The sequence below is a fragment of the Dama dama genome, chromosome 27 (genome assembly GCF_033118175.1).
Source record: "Dama dama isolate Ldn47 chromosome 27, ASM3311817v1, whole genome shotgun sequence".
NCBI classification, from domain to species: domain Eukaryota; kingdom Metazoa; phylum Chordata; class Mammalia; order Artiodactyla; family Cervidae; genus Dama; species Dama dama.
In genome coordinates, this window is record NC_083707.1 from 35,688,953 (window position 1) to 35,708,618 (window position 19,666).

Genomic DNA, 19,666 nt, shown 5'->3' on the forward strand with positions numbered 1-19,666 from the left:
TTCTGAAGTTTTAAACCAATTAACATCTATTGCCTATAGAGGAGGGTATTAGATTTCCTTTCCTCTTTAAAAAAGATGTATAAGGACTTCCCTGGTGGTGCAGTGGATAATAATCCGCCTGCCAATGGAGGGGACACAGGTTCAATCCCTGGTCCAGGAAGATTCCACATGTTGCAAGGCAACTAAGCTCATGTGCCACAACTATTGAGTCCTCTCACCAAGAACCTGTGCTCCACAACAAGAGAAGCCACATCAGTGAGAAGCCCACGCATTGCAAGGAAGAGTGGGCCCTGCTCATTGCAACTAGAGAAAGCCCGTGTATAGCAATGAAGACCCAGCGCATCCAAAAATAAATAATTCAAAAACAATCAATAAAAAGGATATATGAGAATTTCACATAAATGACAGATTATACTTCCATTTCTATCAAAGCTAAAAGCATAGCAGAGGGTCTTTAAAGATATGAAATCATAAGGACCAAAGAGAACAGAAGCAAAAGAAACGCAACAAAAGATTTCAACTGGAAAGCAAATGGATCAGCAAATGACCACACAGAATTGAGAAAGCTGAATCCCATGTTAAGTTTTAGAAACAACCAGTTTACACAGTAAACCACATACCTCCCCCAAAGGCACTACAAGGTTGGGTTCCAGGTATGAGGATAAAGGTGAGGCTAGAAACAGGAGGATTAACTGAAATTCTCTTTTAAGAATCAGATAAGTCGCAGAGCCCTTCCCCAAGTCCAAGCAGGTAACTGTATCTCCTGCATCTGTAGAAAGCTGGACAGCCACAGTTGTCCCGGGGCGGGGAGTGGGGCGGAGGGAGGGGTGGGGTGAGGGGAAAGCGCTACCAGTCTGCAAACAGGGGGATCAGATGAGCATTTTATATACTGAGTCCACCCACTGCCAAACGGCTTTTCCAGCTCAGGTGCAGAACAAATGGTAACCCGTTTTCCACCATTAAGAGAGAAGGTCAGAAGATTTTTCTCTGGAGAATCTAACCAGCCCAAGAGGAAAGTCTTAACATACCAATACTGAGCACTCCTCAGTGAAATGGCCCACAGGTGGCAGGCCTCACCATGAGATCAGAGCTTCTTATCAGATTTATGGGGCATTGCTCTTAAGTAAGACCAGACAACCAGGATCACCAGACAGCTGAGGAATATCTCAGACTCAAAAGATAGGGACCGAAACAAACAAACAAATGAAAAGCAATCTGGAGAAAAAAGAGTCTCTAGAGGGAGAAAAAGGTGTTTAAACATATGTTTCATTAATATATTCTGAGACAGAATAGAACACATGTCTAAATCAATAACAGGTAAATATAAAAATATATTTTACCCCATGAGTTGAAAACTTATGTCCATACAAAAAAATCTGCATATACATGTTTTTGACAGCTTTATTCATAATTGCCAAAACTGGAAACAACCTAGATGTTCTTCAAAGGGTGAACAGATAAACTGTGGTATATCCTTACAGTGGACTATCATTCACTGATAAAAAAGAAACAAGTCATTAAGCTACCACAAGACACAGAGGAAATACAAACATATATTGTTAAGTGAAAGAAGACAGCTTAAAATGACTACATATTTATATGATTCCAACTATATTAACATTCAGGAAAAGACAAAACTACAGAGACAGTGTAAAGATCAGAGGTTGCCAGGGACTTATGGGAAGGAAGAATGACTAGGTGGAGCACAGAAAATTTTTAGGGCAATGAAACTCTTCTGTATGATACAGTCATGATAGACACATGACATTAAACTTTTGTTAAAACCCATAAAGATGTACAATACTAAGAGTGAATCCTAATGTAAACTATGAACTTTAGTTCATAATAAAGTATCAGTGTTCATTCATGAATAACTTTCATTCATCAAACAAATATACTACACTAATGCAAGACATTAAGAATAGGGGAAACTATGGGGGAGGCAGAACTACAGTGGGTATCCAGGAGCCCTCTGTACTTCCTGCTCCATTTTTATGTAAACCTAAAATTGCTCTAGAAAACAAAGTTTACAGTTGTGTGTGGGTTTCTTTTTTGGTTTTTTTTGTTTTGCTTCCTTGCACAGTATATGGGATTCTAGTTCCCCAAGCAGGGATCAAACCTGTGCTCCCTGCAATGGAAGTGCAGAGTCTTTCCAGTGGACTACCAGAGAAGTCACTAGAAAACAAAGTTTATAAACTAAAATAAGACAAAACAACCAATGAAGATGAAGTACTCTTTAAAACACCTGCTAAATTAGCAATGAAACTGCTACTCTTACACTTCAAGGGGAACTATTATTGGAAGACTCCTCTGGGAAGTTATTATGAAAGTATAACTTTCAACTGAGCAATTTTACTCTTGGAAATCTACTGTAAGAAAAAAGCACAAAGTATGATGGGGAAAAATCCACAGTACCAAGTTAAAAAAAAATGGATCTCATCTAAATTACCCAATAGGCAAATAGTTAAGTAAATTATGGTATATCATCAGATGATATCAGGTGAAAGTGAAAGTGTTAGTTACTCAGTCATGTCCGACTCTCTGTGAGCCCATCAGGCTCCTCTGTCTATGGGATTCTCCAGGCAAAAATACTGGAGTGGGTTGCCATTTCCTCCTCCAGGGGATCTTCCCGGCCCAGGCAGTGATTTTATTTTATAAAAATTACCATCATAACTATTTAGGAACATCACAGAAAATTTTTCATGAGAGAAATACTAATTTTAAAAGCAAGATACAAAATTATATATGCAATTATAATTATTAAAAAATTTCTGGCTTTTCCGGTAAGCGGCCTGAGCTGATCCCTAAAACTGGTGTGCTATTCACTCGGCCCAGAAAACCCCACAAAATCATGCAAATCAAGAGGTTCAAATCTTCGTGTTCACTTTAAGAACACTCGTGAAACTGCCCAGGCCATAAAGGGTATGCATATCCGAAAAGCCACCAAGTATCTGAAAGAGGTCACTTTAAAGAAGCAATGTGTGCCATTCCATCATTACAATGGTGGAGTTGGTAGGTGTGCACAGGCCAAACAGTGGGGCTGGACGCAGGGTCGGTGGCCCAAAAAGAGTGCTGAATTTTTACTACGCATGCTCAAAAATGCAGAGAGTAATGCTGAACTTAAGGGCTTAGATGAAGATTCTCTGGTCATTGAGCACATCCAAGTGAACAAAGCCCCCAAGATGCGGGGCAGGACTTACAGAGCTCACGGTCGGATCAACCCCTACATGAGCTCTCCCTGCCACATTGAGATGATCCTTACTGAAAAAGAACAGATTGTTCCTAAACCAGAGGAGGAGGCTGCACATAAAAAAAGATATCCCAGAAGAAACTGAAGAAACAAAAACTTATGGCCCGGGAATAAATGCCGCAGAAAATAAATGCAAATAAAAGTAAAAAAAAAAAAATTTCTGTCAAATGCTGTGTGAAGTTGATGGGATTATAGATTCCCTTTTTCCTCTATTTTTCAAACTTTCTAAAATGTCATATTTGATTTAAACAAGGAAAGGGTTTGAAGTGATAAGGCAATTTGCATTGTGGGAATTACTTTAATGTAATATTGGATTTAGTAATGTCCCTTGGACTGCAAGGAGATCCAACCAGTCCATCCTAAAGGAGATCAGTCCTGGGTGTTCATTGGAAGAACTGATGCTAAAGCTGAAACTCCAATACTTTGGCCACCTCATGCGAAGAGTTGACTCATTGGAAAAGACCCTGATGCTGGGAGGGATTGGGGGCAGGGGGAGAAGGGGACGACAGAGGATGAGATGGCTGGATGACATCACCGACTCGATGGACATGAGTTTGGGTGAACTCCGGGAGTTGGTGATGGACAGGGAGGCTTGGTGTGCTGCGATTCATGGGGTCACAAAGAGTCAGACACGACTGAGCGACTGAACTGAACTGAACTGAACTGAATGTCTCAGTGATACTTTCTTACCCTATGGAAGACTTAAACCTTAAAGGCTTACTTTTACAATAAGTTTTTTGTCAGAAGAATTCGAGAAATATAGAGTTAGTTGTAGATAATTGACTTTATAGGACATGTGTTCAGTTGTACAGGAACTATTACTGTTACAAATGACTATTGGGATATTCTAATGTTCATTAATTTCAAATTTCCAAAAGTCTTGAATTAACTTAAAAAAAATCATTAGTCTTGGTACTAAGACAATCTGAATTTACAATAATATAACTGATCAGTTTCTGGTCCGAAGGTGACATACCTATCTTTTTTATATGGCTTCTGACTGCCACTCTATTCATTCAAATCTAGGCTCTGAAGATCATAATTCCTCTATGTTATAATACAATGTGACTGGTGTTTTCTCCCTTGCCTGTTTTTGTAGTTGGTGTTACAAATTGCTCAAGGCTTAGTAATCTGACTTAAACATTCTCAGAACACTTGATACTAGAACATTTTAACTTAGAACATCTCACACTGTGTTCTCAGTGCTGCCAAGAACCAAGAATTCAGGTACTAGCTGAAACTGTGCTAAGTGCTAAATGTAAAATCTTCAGTGGTTACTGCTAAACTTCACCTTTTGAGGAGAAGGCTGCTGTAAGCTCTGCAAACTACACTCTACAAGCCTAAAAGGCATCAGTACTAAATAAAAAGTCATCTGTCCAAAAAAAAAAAAGTCATCTGTCATAGCTACTTAATGAGTTTCAACAGGCCTCATGAGTTTTTATTGTTTTAGCAACAGACCCTAGAAAAGGAGAATGTTTTCTGCACTTCATTATCCAGCCAATTTCCCATCCTCAGTTCATTTCAGTGGACAACCTATTGACTGATTAGTCGTGATTTCTGTCGGGAACACTTGAATCCCAAATAGGTTCCATCCTTTCTTGTTTTCCCTCATCTTCCTTACTTCCACTGTCTCACACGTTTATTGAGCAAACTCAGTGTACAGAGATAAAATAGGTTGTCCCTGCTCTTGAGAGGCCCAAAATAGAATTAGGCAGAGACCAGTCAAGGAGCATAATGGCCCAGAGGTTCATTCAGTGTGACAAGGGATAGGCTGGTACCATGTGGAACGGCATGATGGAGGTAAAAGGGAGCTGAGTTTTGTGGGATTCAGTTTGGGATGATCTTAGGACATCCAGGCATGTGGAACTCCTTGTAGGCACTCCTAGTAGGCACTCTGAGGCGTCTGAGAAAAAAGGTCCAGAGTAGGGGTAGAAATTTGTGAGTCAGTGGTATAGAGGTAATGATATCATCGAGGAGAGATGAGTGGCCCAAGGACAGAATTCTACGTAAGGTGGGGGATGAGTCAGTCAGTCAGTCGGTTCAGTTGCTCAGTCGTGTCCGACTCTTGATGAGTAGCAGCAAGCAACGCTCTTGAGGGAAAGGAAAGAAGAAACCGAGGACAGCAGTACCTACAAACAAAGTGAAGCCAGCTGTAAGGAGGAGGTCAACTGTACGATAAATTCAGATGCGTCCAACAAGACGGGGATGGGAACGGGACACTTTGCATGGAGACTTGGCCAGAGCACCCTCATGAGCTTCATGGGAGGTAAATCATATGACATATGAGGAAGTGGTGACAAGCCAGGAGCACGTGCTCAAAAACTTAGCTGTGAAGGGAAAGAGAGATGTGTGGCCACAGTGGTGAGGCGTGTAGAGTCCAAAGAATCACCATCATCTCTTCTTTCTTTATTTTTCTCTCCTTCCATCCTCCCCTTTGGCTTTATCTCATCTTCTTTTCTCTCCCTCTCTCTCTCTTTATTCTTTCCTTCTTTCATTTTTTTATAGGAAGACCAGAGATGAAATAGGTTTAAGCTATTGGCAAGGAAAACAGTTTAGAGGCAAATGTTGAAAATAGAGCAGGAGTGGACTTCCCTTGTGATCCAGGGATTGGGAATCTTCATGGCAATGCACCCAGATTCGATCCCTGGTCCGGGAGGATTCCACTTGTCAGGGGCAGCCGAGCCTGTGTACCACAACTACTGATCCTGAGACCTAGAGCCCAGGTTCTGCAACAAGAGAAGCCGCTGCAATGAGAGGCCCGTACACAGCAGAGAGTAGCCATCAATCGCCACAACTAGAAAAAAAAGCCCATGCACAGCAACAAAGACCCAGCGCAGCCAAAAATAAATAATAAACTAAAATGTGGAAAACGAAAAGAAAGCAGGAAGGTATCACAAATGAATTCCTCATCTCAGGAATCAGAAGAGATTGGGATCCGGTATTCACTGCACGAAGCCTTCTTTTTTTCCTTTGTGATGTAGAAGCAAGTTTGTTTTCAGATAACTAAGAAGAGAACAGGAATGGTAAAGTGAGAGAAGAAAGTTTAGGGAGGGCAGCTGTGAGATGTACTTGGAGAGGAGCCAACTTGGGGTCATGTAGGAATTCAGAAGAGAGTTCCTAGCAGAGGAAAGAGATCATGAATGTAGTTATATCACCAATTGCTCTAGTTGTGTGAATTTTTCCAGCAAAAGCCAACAACCTGGATGCAAGAGGAGAGGAAAGTAGATGGTTGGAGGGTCAGGTATTGATAAAACCCAGAGACTGTGTCTTGAAAGCACTGAAGATGCTAGGGTGTGTTTCCCATGGAAGAGATAGGGCTGCAAAGGAAGGTAAGGTTAAGAAAGACAGGTCAACAGGAGGACTGACTCAGCAGGAATAAGTACATAAAAGAGGACAGATGCCTACAGGCATTCAACCCAAGATGACTTCAGTATCAAACAAGATGGAGGTGTGGGAGAGACCTCAAGAGCCTAATCAGACCACCTAAAGCCATTCCAAATGGAAGAGACTCTCTCTTGTCTTTCAAGACCACTAGAAGGGGTAGTCCACATCAGAGGTCAGGGAATCTTTTCTGTAAAGGACCAGATAGTAAAGAGTGCAGCCTTTGATGGCACAATTATTCAACTCTGCCACTGTAGCTTAAAAGCAGCCACGGACAATATGCACATGAATGAGCATGGCTATACTCCAACGAAACTTCATTTTCAAAAACAGATGGTGAAAATGGATTAAAGATCTAAATGTAAGACCACAAACTATAAAACTTCTAGAGGAGAACATAGGCAAAACACTCTCCGGCAAAAATCACAGCAGGATCCTCTATGACCCACCTCCCAGAATATTGGAAATAAAAGCAAAAATAAACAAATGGGACCTAATGAAACTTAAAAGCTTTTGCACAACAAAGGAAACTATAAGCAAGGTGAAAAGACAGCCTTCAGAATGGGAGAAAATAATAGCAAATGAAGAAACAGACAAAGGATTAATCTCAAAAATATACAAGCAACTCCTGCAGCTCAATTCCAGAAAAATAAATGACGCAATCAAAAAATGGGCCAAAGATCTAAACAGACATTTCTCCAAAGAAGACATACAGGTGGCTAACAAACACATGAAAAGATGCTCAACATCACTCATTATCAGAGAAATGCAAATCAAAACCTCAATGAGGTACCATTACACGCCAGTCAGGATGGCTACTATCCAAAAGTCTACAAGCAATAAATGCTGGAGAGGGTGTGGAGAAAAGGGAACCCTCTTACACTGTTGGTGGGAATGCAAACTAGTACAGCCATTATGGAGAACAGTGTGGAGATTTCTTAAAAAACTGGAAATAGAACTGCCATATGACCCAGCAATCCCACTTCTGGGCATACACACCAAGGAAACCAGATCTGAAAGAGACACGTGCACCCCAATGTTCATCGCAGCACTGTTTATAATAGCCAGGACATGGAAGCAACCTAGATGCCCGTCAGCAGACGAATGGATAAGAAAGCTGTGGTACATATACACCATGGAATATTACTCAGCTGTTAAAAAGAATTCATTTGAATCAGTTCTAATGAGATGGATGAAACTGGAGTCCATCATACAGAGTGAAGTAAGCCAGAAAGATAAAGACCAATACAGTATACTAACGCATATATATGGAATTTAAAAAGATGGTAACAATAACCCTATATGCAAAACAGAAAAAGGGACACAGATCTATAGAACAGACTTTTGGACTCTGTGGGAGAAGGTGAGGGTGGGATGTTCAGAGAGAACAGCATTGAAACAAGTATACTATCAAGGGTGAAACAGACCACCAGCCCAGGTTGGATGTATGAGACGGGTGCTCAGGGCTGGTACACTGGGAAGACCCAGAGGGATGGGATGGAGAGGGAGGTGGGAGGGGGGATCGGGATGGGGAACACATGTAAATCCATGGCTGATTCATGTCAATGTATGGCAAAAACCACTACAATATTGTAAAGTAATTAAACAAATAAAAATAAATGGAAAACAAAAACAAAAACAGATGGTGAACTGCATTCAGTCCAGGACCAGTTTGTTAACCCCTGCCCTACTTTCTTTGGGGAGATTTGTTCCTTTTTATTGATTGTAAGAATGCTTTATACACAGAGTATTAACACTTTGTCTATTTATATACACTATCTTATTTATATTTTTCATTTGGGATATTTGGGGGAAATGTAAAAGTTTAAAAAATACATGTTCACGTAGTCAAATCTATCAATTGTTTCCCTTGTTTTTGACTTTATAATCAGAATTAGAAGGGTCTTCCCTATATCAATATTTCATTTTTCCCCTATAACTTTTACATGTAGTATGTGTGTGTGACAGATTAGAACAGAGACCCTGGAGCCAGGATGCCTTGGTTTATAGTGCCTGTGATGGTGCTGGTGGTTTCGTCCCTAAGTAGTGTCCGACTCTTTGTGACTCTGGACTACAGCCCATCAGGCTTCTCTGTCCATGGGATTTTCCAGGCAAGAATACTAGAGTGGGTTGCCATTTCCTCCTCCAGCGCATCTTCCCAACCCAGGGATCGAACTCACGTCTCCCACACTGCAGGTGGGTTCTTTACCACTGAGCCATAGTGCCTGTAGTCCCATCATTATCTTTCTAAGCATCCATTGCTCTAACTGTAAAACTGCAGGGGGAGACTCACTCCTAATTTATAGGGCTGTTTCAAAGACTGAATGAGTAAAATCTGTGCAATATAATAAAAAGTGCTTCAATCGGGGCTTGAAACATAGTACAAGCTAAATGTTAGCTATTGTTATTTTGGAATCTTTAATTCATATGAAATTTCTGATTTAAAAAGTGAATCTGAAGTCAAATTCTATTTTTCCCTCCACTTATCTAACTCCACCTCCTACCACATTTTCTCAATCTAACTTCCAAAATGTAACCAATACTTTCGCAGTTTTTCTTTCAACTCTTGTTACAGGGTGGTATTTTTTTTTAGTTTACAAATAAAAATTGTACTTCACTGAATGTATATCCTTGGTGTTCATATTTTAGTCCTTGGCTAAAAGGTCAAGCTAAAAGGTTTATTATATGTTGTCATCTAAACAGCTAACTTCTGAGACTTCCCTGGTGGTCCAATTGTTAAGACTTTGCACTTCCAATGCAAGGGGTGCAAGTTTGATCCCTGGTAGCAGAGCTAAGATCCTGGTGGTGCCTGCCAATGCAGGAGCTACAGGAGATTCAGGTTTAATCCCTGGGCTGGGAAGATCCCTTGGAGAAGGGAATGGCAACCCACTCAAGTATTCTTGCCTGGAGAATTCCATGGACAGAGGAGCCTGGCAGACTACAGTCCATGAGGTCAGAAAGAGTTGGACACGAATGAGCAACTGAGCTTGCTTTCAGCAATCAAAAACCCCAAACAACAGCTAAGTTCTTTTTTCTCTTTTATTGAGTCACATGAGCTAATGTATTAAAGCAAGGGTCCAGTGAGGTCCATGAGGTCTGGGCACGTCTAACTCTGGGCCTGTCCCCCTCCAACCTAATAACCCTGGTCTTTTTCAGGTCCTCCCAGCTATCAGCCTCCAAGAACCTTCACATATTCTCAAGTGCACTTTCCCAATTCTCCTCTAGCTTTGTCTCACTTTTTCTTTTCATCTCAACACAGACAGCACCTCCTGAGGAACATTATTAAATCTCCAATATAAATTATGTGCTCCCTGTTATTCTTTGCCTTTCTGGTGTTCATCCCAATTATAAATCATACAGTTAATTAATTATAGTCTAGTATGTTTATCAATGTCTTCTGTTTGAGTAAGAACTGACTGAATATTGGTTGAGTTAATGAATAGAAAATTTAAATAGTAAGTATTACAAATATTACTAGTGAAATAAAAACATCACCAACTTGCTTTCCACAGATGTGAAATTTAAGGTCACCCAAATGGAAATATGTTTAATCTATTTATGAAAAAATGTTAAGATCTCTTTTTTGGTCATGCATGTGGCATGTGGGGTCTCCCCTGAACCCACGCACCCTGCATTGGGAGCTCGGAGTCTTAACCACTGGACTACTAGGGAAGTCCAAAATTTTAAGATCTTTACCTCAGAAGCATTTGTATGAGCATAAACCATCATTTGAATGAACTGCTGGCAAATAATTAACATGTAGTAATAGCATCTAGTTGTATACATATATATATAGAAAGAAAATATACATATATATATAAAGAAAAAACATATCTTTATAAATAATCTATAAATCAACATTTTCATGAATTCAAAACTAGCCTTTTCTCCCTTTAGTCTGCTTTGAAGTTTTACTATTGTCAATACATCATTCACGTATTTATCTACTACTGGTCTGTTCCTCCGGGAATTTACAGCCAAGTGAGACACGTGCTAACTGGTTATCATGGCCAAGGAGCAGCACACACAGAATTAAAAACAGCAGGCTGCCTGCTGTCTTGAGAAGTCAAGAAGGCTTTTTGGAAATGATGTGCTTAGGACTTTGTGTGTTAGTCGCTCAGTCATGTCCGACTCTGCGACCCTATGGACTGTAGCCCGCCAGGCTCCTCTGTCCTTAGAATTCTCCAGGCAAGAATACTGGAATGGGTAGCCATTCCCTTCTCCAGGGGATCTTCCCAACCCAGGGATTGAACCCAGGTCTCCTGAATTGCAGGCAGATTCTTTACCAGCTGAGACTTTAATTCTCCATATTTTAACTATCTATAAAGAGGAACGTTTGGTGAAAAGATCTTGAAAAAATATCTAAAGATAGTAAATCTCATTTATTTATAACTTCTTGTGAAACAAAAACTTTGACATTTGTAAAGAATGCCTTTATTCATTTTGTCAGCTGTCTTCCGTGACAACTAGACTTGAGTTGACTGCAGTGTAGCAGAAGCTGACTAGAGGCTCAGCAAACCCATCTCTCTCCCTGGAGACGTGGGAGAACATTTCCTAGTTCTCACAGTAGAAGGTGCCTGACACGGTGGCCAAGACAGTTAAGGGGAGTGTGTCTTCCCTGTGCTCTTCTTCCTTCTAGAGCAATCTTGGCGGCTGGAATCAGAAGATGGCAGTTGAACAAGACGAAAGGAGACCGGATCCCTGGGCAAATGTGAAGACCTCACCACGATGGACTGAAGTGTCAGCAAGTAATTAATGAAGCCGCTGAAAAGTTGAGGATATTTGTTAAAGCAGTCAGCTCATTTGGATGAATCACGACACTATGAGGGTAGCACGCAGTCACTCAGACTGTAAAGAAGACGATGATGACAGCTACTCTTAGTCCCTTTTCTAACACCCACCTCCCTTCTTTGCTAATAGGACTCTGATTCTGTTCAGCATGCTAATAAAGACAGCTCCAGCCAAAGGATTTTGACTGCTCTAATGTGTTAAGTCACTTGAGTCGGGTCCAACTCCTTTGCGACTTCACAGACTGTAGCCCGCCAGGCTCCTCTGTCCATAGGATTCTCTAGGCAACAATACTGGAATGGGTTGTCAATTCTTCCTCCAGGGGAGCTTCCTGGCCCAGGGATTGAACCTGTGCCTCTTATATCACCTGCACTGGCAGTGGGTTCTTTACCACTAGCACCACCTGGTCTAAGCTCATCTTGAAAACCCTGTCCCCCACCTTTAGCCTTCCCAGCAGTGAGGCATGGCCATGCAGCCAAGGTTACCTCAGGGGAGTGGGTTGCAAGGGTTCCTGGGGAAGGTTTTCCCCTCCTGATAAAAGTGGGCCTACATGGATGACATCACTCTCATCCCTTCTTCCTTCTCCTTCACTCACAAAGTGACCTACATTCTGAACTAAGATAATAAAATGCATTCTAAACTAACAGAGCATGTTTGCCAATGCCATAAATCTGTGGGCTGATATGGGATAATCATGGAAAGGAGAGTACATACCCCATCTAAAGGCATTCAAAGATAATTTTTTATTTAAACGTTGACATGACAAAATGAAAGTCTCAATGGACCATGGCCACTAAGATCATGAAATCTGAAACATAAAGGGCTATTAATTTAACACTAACTCTTAATATTTTTGTCATCATTTACTGCTTCCCAGATGGCTCAGTGGTAAAGAATTTGCCTGCCTGCACAGGAGATATGGGTTTGATCCCTGGATCAGGAAGATCCCCTGGAGTAGGAAATGGCAACCCACTCCAGTATTCTTGCCTGGAGAATCCCATAGTCAGAGGAACCTTGGTGGGTACAGTCCATGGGATCACAAAGAATTGGACATGACTTAGTGACTAAACAACAACAACAACTGAATATATTAATAGCTTATCCCTCACACTTTGTTCATGTGCTTCTTTAAATCAGTATAATGCACTGGCTAAAAGCTTAGGTTTTGCAGTCAGACTACCCAGATTCAGATCCTGGCTCTGGTATTTACCATGTGAACCTGAAAGTGTTAGTCACTACTTCGTGTCTGACTCTTTGCGACCCCATGGACTGTAGCCTGCCAAGCTCCTCTGTCCATGGGATTTCCCAGGCAAGAATACTGGAGTGGGTTGCCATGCCCTCCTCCAGGGAATCTTCCTACCCCAGGGATCGAACTCCGGTCACCTTCATCACAAGCAGATTCTTTACTGCCTGAGTCACAAAGAAGCCCTATGTGAACTTAAATGCTAAGCTTTGTCCATTTTTTTCATTATTAAAATGGAGATGATAATAACATGCTTCTGAGGATGGTGATAAGGATTAAATAACACAGTTATTATCAGGTTCTGAGAAGAGTACTTGGCACATATGCTTAATAAATAAAAGCTTTTATCTTTACTCCAGGTTTCATCTACACAGCTTCAAGCAGTGAAATAATCCATTTTCTGAGAGGGGAGATCTCTGCTTCTTCTGAGTGCAAGTGTGCTTTATGTTCAGGGCCTCCTGGTGAGTGAACTAAAGAATAATTAAGATTGTGTGACAGTCTTTGGACTGCCTGGGTTTTAGCAGGGTTAAAATAACATCACAGCTAAGTTGTTTTAAGTCGAGGATTAGAGTCAATGACTAAGAGTCAAGGGCGGGCTGAGAGAGGACAGCGGTGGCTGCGCCCTCTCATCCCTGTGAACTCTTCGGCCCTGGACGTGTGGACTCTGGAGCCTCACCCCGACAAGATGATAAAGAGACAAGAGCAAGTAATGGCCACAGATGATAATCCTCCCAGCGGCAGCGAGTCGGGCTCCGCTCCCACCCCTCCATTCACCTCCCCCATGCTTCTCAGAAACGGATTATCCACCATTACAAGGACACAGCCCACCTCCACATCTCGGGAAGTGCTACTCTCTTCCCTAAAAAATCCATCAGCAGGCAAGAGAGACTCCAGGTCATGAAGATGATTGCAGTACAGAGACACTCAAAAAAAATTTTTAACTTGTATGCCCTTGGACTGCAAGGAGATCAAACCAGTGGATCCCAAAAGAAATCAATCCTGAATATTCACTGGAAGGACTGATGCTGAAGCTGAAGCTCCAATACTTTGGCCACCTGATGGGAAGAGCCAACTCAATAGAAAAGACTCTGATGCTGGGAAAGATTGTGGGCAGTAGGAGAAGGGCATGACAGAGGATGAGGTGGCTAGACAGCATCACCAACTCAATGGATGTGAGTTTGAGCAAGCTCCGGGAGATGAAGGACAGGAAAGCCAGGTGTGCTGCAGTCCATGGGGTTGCAAAGAGTTGGACACTGAGCGACTGAACAACAAGAATATATGCTCTTACTGTTGTCACTGGAATCAGAACAGGTTGACTGATAAAAACGTTTAATGTGTGATAATAGCCCAGGTTTCTTGGCAGACGAAAGATCCTGAACAAAATTCACATATAAACATGGCTTTCCTTCTGAAACTGGAGGAGGAAATGGCAACCCACTCCAGTATCCTTGCCTGGAGAAATCCATGGACAGAGAAGCCTGGTGGGCTACAGTCCATGGGGTCGCAGACAGCCAGACACTACTGAGCGGCTAACACACACACTTCCTTCTGAATAAAGGCAAGTGGAGTTTTATCTTTATGTGCATTCATATTCAGTATATTTATTGTCACTATACACAGTGAATGTACCCAACAGGAAAAACAAACAAACAAAAACACCCCATCAGCATGTCAAAACCCTATTCACTTCTGAGTCTAGCATTAAGTCCTCCTCTTTCAAGATAGCATCTCTAGTTCCCCTCTCAAATAGTCTCTCTGACTTCTCTCTGACTTTTCTGAATTCTTGCTGAACATTCAAATACTTTTTAATACCTACTATGAACTTGGAATTATTCCATGTGCTGAGGGGACAGGTCTTCTGAGTCTCTTGCTTAGCAGGTGGATTCCTTACCACTGAGCCGCCTGGGAAGCCCCATCACATTGCTACTAGTAGACAATTTGGGGCTTCCCAAGTGGCTTAGTGTTCAAGAATCTGCCTGCCAATGCAGGAGATGCAGGAGACTCAGGTTCGATCCTGGTTGGGAAGATCCCCTAGAGGAGAAAATGGCAACCCACTCCAGTATTCTTGCTTGGGAAATCCCATGGACAGAGGAGCCTGGCGGGCTATAGGCCTTGGGGTCACGAAGAGTTGGACACGACTGAGGGGACAGCACACACACAGTAAACAATTCCTTCCCAGATAAACTGAGTCTGGTACAAGTTTATCTCGCCTTCTCAGGCGGGCAGATGTGGCATTCGGGGGCAGTTCTGGGTCTACAGACAGATTAAGGGATGTTGCCATCCACAGTTCTAATTTCTTTCAAGAGCTTTATTTAGTCCCACTATTTCTTTTTTTTTTTCCTCTTGATCATTTATAAATTTATTTTTTTTCTTTTTTTTTCATTTATTTTTATTAGTTGGAGGCTAATTACTTTACAATGTTGTAGTGGTTTTTGCCATACATTGACATGAATCAGCCATGGATTTACATGTGTTCGTCATCCCGATTCCCCTCCCTAGTCCCACTATTTCAAACACGTGCTTTTATCTGAATCTCCCTCATCATGTCAACTTTAATCTAAAATCAAGTTTATCACCTCACTTCCCAAAACACTGACTTCTGTCTTCCCTATTTCTGTTAATGGCACCATTTTTTTCCCAGGCAATGGGGCTTGAAGACATGGAGTCATCAGTTGCTCATTCCTTTCCCTTGACTCCAAAATTTAATCAGCAACCACAAATCTCATTTTATTTTTTTAATTCTCTTTTCTTTTTAACACCAACACTAATATTGAAGTCGGTTTTACCCGGAGCCCACATTTACGCTACAGGACAGACTCACTTCTCTAACACAGCACACGTGTCACACTGCCGTTCAGAAACTTTCAGTGGGCTCGTCACTCCCTAAACGCAGACTGCCCTGCAGAGCCTTGAATTCGCCTGCTCCGTAACACGGTCTCTATTCCCTGTCAACTTCTTAAGACCCCCACTCCTTTCATACTGCCTTACCCAGGGTCCCCGTAGTCACTTTCATTGCCCACCTACTCTGCTTACCTCTTCCCTGTCAATTCAAACTCAACTCTTCAAGGCTTAAGTACGGTTCCACCTCCATCAACCAACCAAGCCTCTCCATCCTTCACTTAACTCATAGTGCTGGCTGTCATCTACCTGGATCATTCAATACATATTTGTATACACAGCTCTGTGATATCATTAATTGTGTCTTATGGAATTTTTCACACTTACACCAATGGTGTATATATTGGCTACGGCTAAAGACCCTGATGCTGGGAGGGATTGGGGGCAGGAGGAGAAAGGGACGACAGAGGATGAGATGGCTGGATGACATCACCGACTTGATGGACATGAGTTTGAGTAAACTCCGGGAGTTGGTGATGGACAGGGAGGCCTGGCGTGCTGCAATTCATGGGGTCGCAAAGAGTTGGACACGACTGAGCGACTGAATTGAACTGTCTTTTAGTATACTAAATAAAATGTATACTATTATTACATTATTCTTACACAAGTATGAGTATGCTTATACATCTTATTTTTAATTGAAATGTAATTGAACTACGACATTATTTTTATTCCAAGTGCACAATATAGGAGGTTGATACCCCTATACATTACAAATTGATCACCTTAAGCCTACTTACCATACAGAATTATTACAATATTATTGATATATTTCCCACACTGTACATTTCATCTCTGTCCTTCTTTTATTTTGTAATTGATAGTTTGTACCTCTTAATCTCCCTCACCTATTTTACTCATTTCTTCCTCTCTGGCAACCACCTATTTGTTCTCTGTATCTGAGTCAGTTTTTGTCTTATTACATTTGCTCATTCGTTTCACTGTTTAGGTTACACATGTAAGTGAAGGTATACACATGTAAATGAAATCATACAGTATTTGTCTTTCTCTGATTTATTTCACCTAGCAGAATACCCTCTAGGTCCATTCATGTTGTCAGAGATGGCAAGACTTCATTCTTTTTATGGCTGTGTAATATTCCATTGGGAAAACAGAGAGGAAATATAGAGATACCACAACTTCTTTATCTGTTCATCTGTTGGTGAAGGCTTAGGTTGCTTCGATATCTTGACTGTCGTAAAGAATGTTGCAGTGAACATAGGGGGTGCCTATATATTTTTTCAAATTAGAGTTTTGGTCTTCTTCAGAAGACTACCCAGAAGTGTAACTGCTAGATCATATGGCAGTTCTATTGTTAATTTTTGATGACCCTCCATACTGTTTTCCATAGTGGCTGCACCAATTTACATTCCACCAACAGTACACAAAGATTTCCTTTTCTCTGCATCCTTCCCAACACTTGCTATTTGTTGTCTTTTTGATAATAGCATTCCTGACTGGTGTGAGGTGATGATCTGATTGTGGCTGTGGTTAGTGATATTGACCATGTTTTTTGGTGTCTGTTGGTCATCTATATGTCTTCTTTCGAAAAATGTCTGTTATGCTTCTTTTTTAATCCATAATACTCAGCACCTAGAACTTGAGAAAGGAAGCCCTGGAGTTCATCTATTGCCAACGCCTACGCAGGATAAGAATCTCTTTGACACTCCTCAGAGCCAATTCTCCAGCCTTTCTTGAACACTGGAGTAACACTTCTTAGTTACATCATAAGACAGTCTGTTCCACTGCTGAAGAGCACAAATCAACAGAAAGGTCTTCATCAAACTCTGAAATACAGCTGAGTGAAAGCACAACATACTCAACAGTATATTCAGCATGCTTCCCTATGTGCACCTAGATGCCCAGAATATCTCAGGAAGGATATTCAAGGAGCTGGGGTTATCATTGGACAGAGAATTCGGGTGGCTGGGAGACAGAAGGCCTAATTTTCACTATTAGACTCTTTGGTATAATTAAAAATTAACAAGTAAAATATGATTTAAGTTCTTTCTTGTTGTATACTTATATCTTCCTCTGTGAAATTTTCATCCTGATCCTATCTCTGATCTCTGGAGCTGTCCACCATAACTCAGCTATGCTGATGGATGGATCAACATTTTAATTAACTGTTGCTAAGAATCATGTAAATAGGTACATTCAACTGAGGTTTATTAAAGGCTTCAAAAGTAGAATATTCTCTTATATGAGTTTAAAACTGGCTCCAGCAGGCTTTGTAAAAATTTCTTTTATTGAAGTATAGTTGATTTACAGTTCAGTTCAGTCGCTCAGTCGTGTCCGAGTCTTTATGACCCCATAGACCACAGCATGCCAGCCTCCCTGTCCATCACCAACTCCTGGAGTCTACCCAAACTCATGTCCATTGAGTCGGTGATGCCATCCAACCATCTCATCCTCTGTCGCCCCCTTTTCTTCCTGCCCTCAATCTTTCCCAGAATCAGGGTCTTTTCAAATGAGTCAGCTCTTCGCATGAGGTGGCCAAAGTATTGCAGTTTCAGCTTCAACATCAGTCCTTCCAATGAACACTCAAGACTGATCTCCTTTAGCACGGACTGGTTGGATCTCCTTGCAGTCCAAGGGACTCTTAAGAGTGTTCTCCAACACCACAGTTCAAAAGCATCAATTCTTCAGCTCTCAGCTTTCTTTATAGTCCAACTCTCACATCCATACATGACCACTGGAAAAACCATAGCCTTGACTAGACGGACCTTTGTTGGCAAAGTAATGTCTCTGCTTTTTAATATGCTGTCTAGGTTGGTCATAACTTTCCTTCCAAGGAGTAAGCGTCTTTTAATTTCATGGCTGCAGTCACCATCTGCCGTGATTTTGGAACCCCAAAAATAAAGTCAGCCACTGTTTCCACTGTTTCCCCAACTATTTGCCATGAAGTTGATTTACAACATTGTGCCAATTTCTTTTGTACAACAAAGTGATTCAGTTATACAAATATATTTCTTATATTCTTTTCCATTATAGTTTATTACAGGATATTGAATATAGTACCCCATTCAACATGCTTTAATATGCTTGTGTTATTAGTCGCTCAGTCGTGTCCCACTCTTTGCAACCCCATGGACTGTGGCCCGCCAGGGTCCTCTGTCCATGGAATTCTCCAGGCAAGAATACTGGAGAGGGTAGCCATTCCCTCCTCTAAGGGATCTTCTCTACCCAGGGATCAAACCCAGGTCTCCTGCAGTGCAGGCAGATTCTTCACCACCTGAGCCACCAGGGACTTATTTTTTGCAGAATTTCCAAATTGGTTGTCTTAATTGTCTTAAATTTTTTACATAGGCCTTCTATTGTCACCCATATTAGCATAAGAAACTTGTTGCCTAAGGCATTATGATGTTATCTTATATATTATGTAAGCAACTTTGTGATGTTCTTGACACCTGCAGTGCCCTCTTATTACCTGAAGGCCTAAAACATGGTTAGTAGCTCAAAGGCTAAATTAACAGCTTTCAGATTTATGCATAATCCCCAAATTTCAAAGTAGTCTTGAGAAGAAAGACCACGTCTAAATATTATGAAAAATTTACAGAATGAATAAAGATATTCTTTCAGCATTATGAATAAGCATTTATCTCAGAAATCAAACAACCTATGTTCTACTCCTGGCTTTTCAAGTCAATCTGGGCCCTCTATTTCATCTCCATCAGTATCACAGGTGTGGGTATTAGACTATTTTTAAGAGCCTTTCTCTATGGAGCTTTCTGTTTATGACATCTTCGCTGCAGAAGGTACTCAGAAATTACAATACACAGTTTGGATTTCTAGCTATTCACCTAACGAAAGCACCTCTGGGGGTATAGCAAGGCTTCCTTAAGGGAGAATCACTACTGACTCTAGGCATTCCCCTTGTCAATTATCAGCAGCAAACTTGGACAGAGATCCTTCACAAGTCTGTATTTTCAGACGTGACCAATTTCCCCATTTGAATTATAAGATATTGACATCCATGATGGCTGTCATCCTGAAACTCAGGTCATGAGGTTGCAGAGGTATAGTACAGACAGATAGCAATGATGTCAACTAACAACAGCTACAGTGTGGGCTATAATTAGTAACTGGCTATGAAAATCCCATTA

At 41.3% G+C, this 19,666-nt stretch overlaps 1 protein-coding gene across 1 annotated transcript; it reads left to right on the forward strand.

Moving 5' to 3' along the window:
• The first annotated feature begins 2,826 nt into the window (after positions 1–2,826).
• On the forward strand, positions 2,827–3,400 carry LOC133047652 (large ribosomal subunit protein uL22-like). Its single transcript, XM_061131007.1, has one exon. The coding sequence runs from the start codon at positions 2,925–2,927 to the stop codon at positions 3,333–3,335; it is 411 nt and encodes a 136-aa protein (XP_060986990.1). The 5' UTR covers positions 2,827–2,924; the 3' UTR covers positions 3,336–3,400.
• The last annotated feature ends 16,266 nt before the right edge of the window (positions 3,401–19,666 follow it).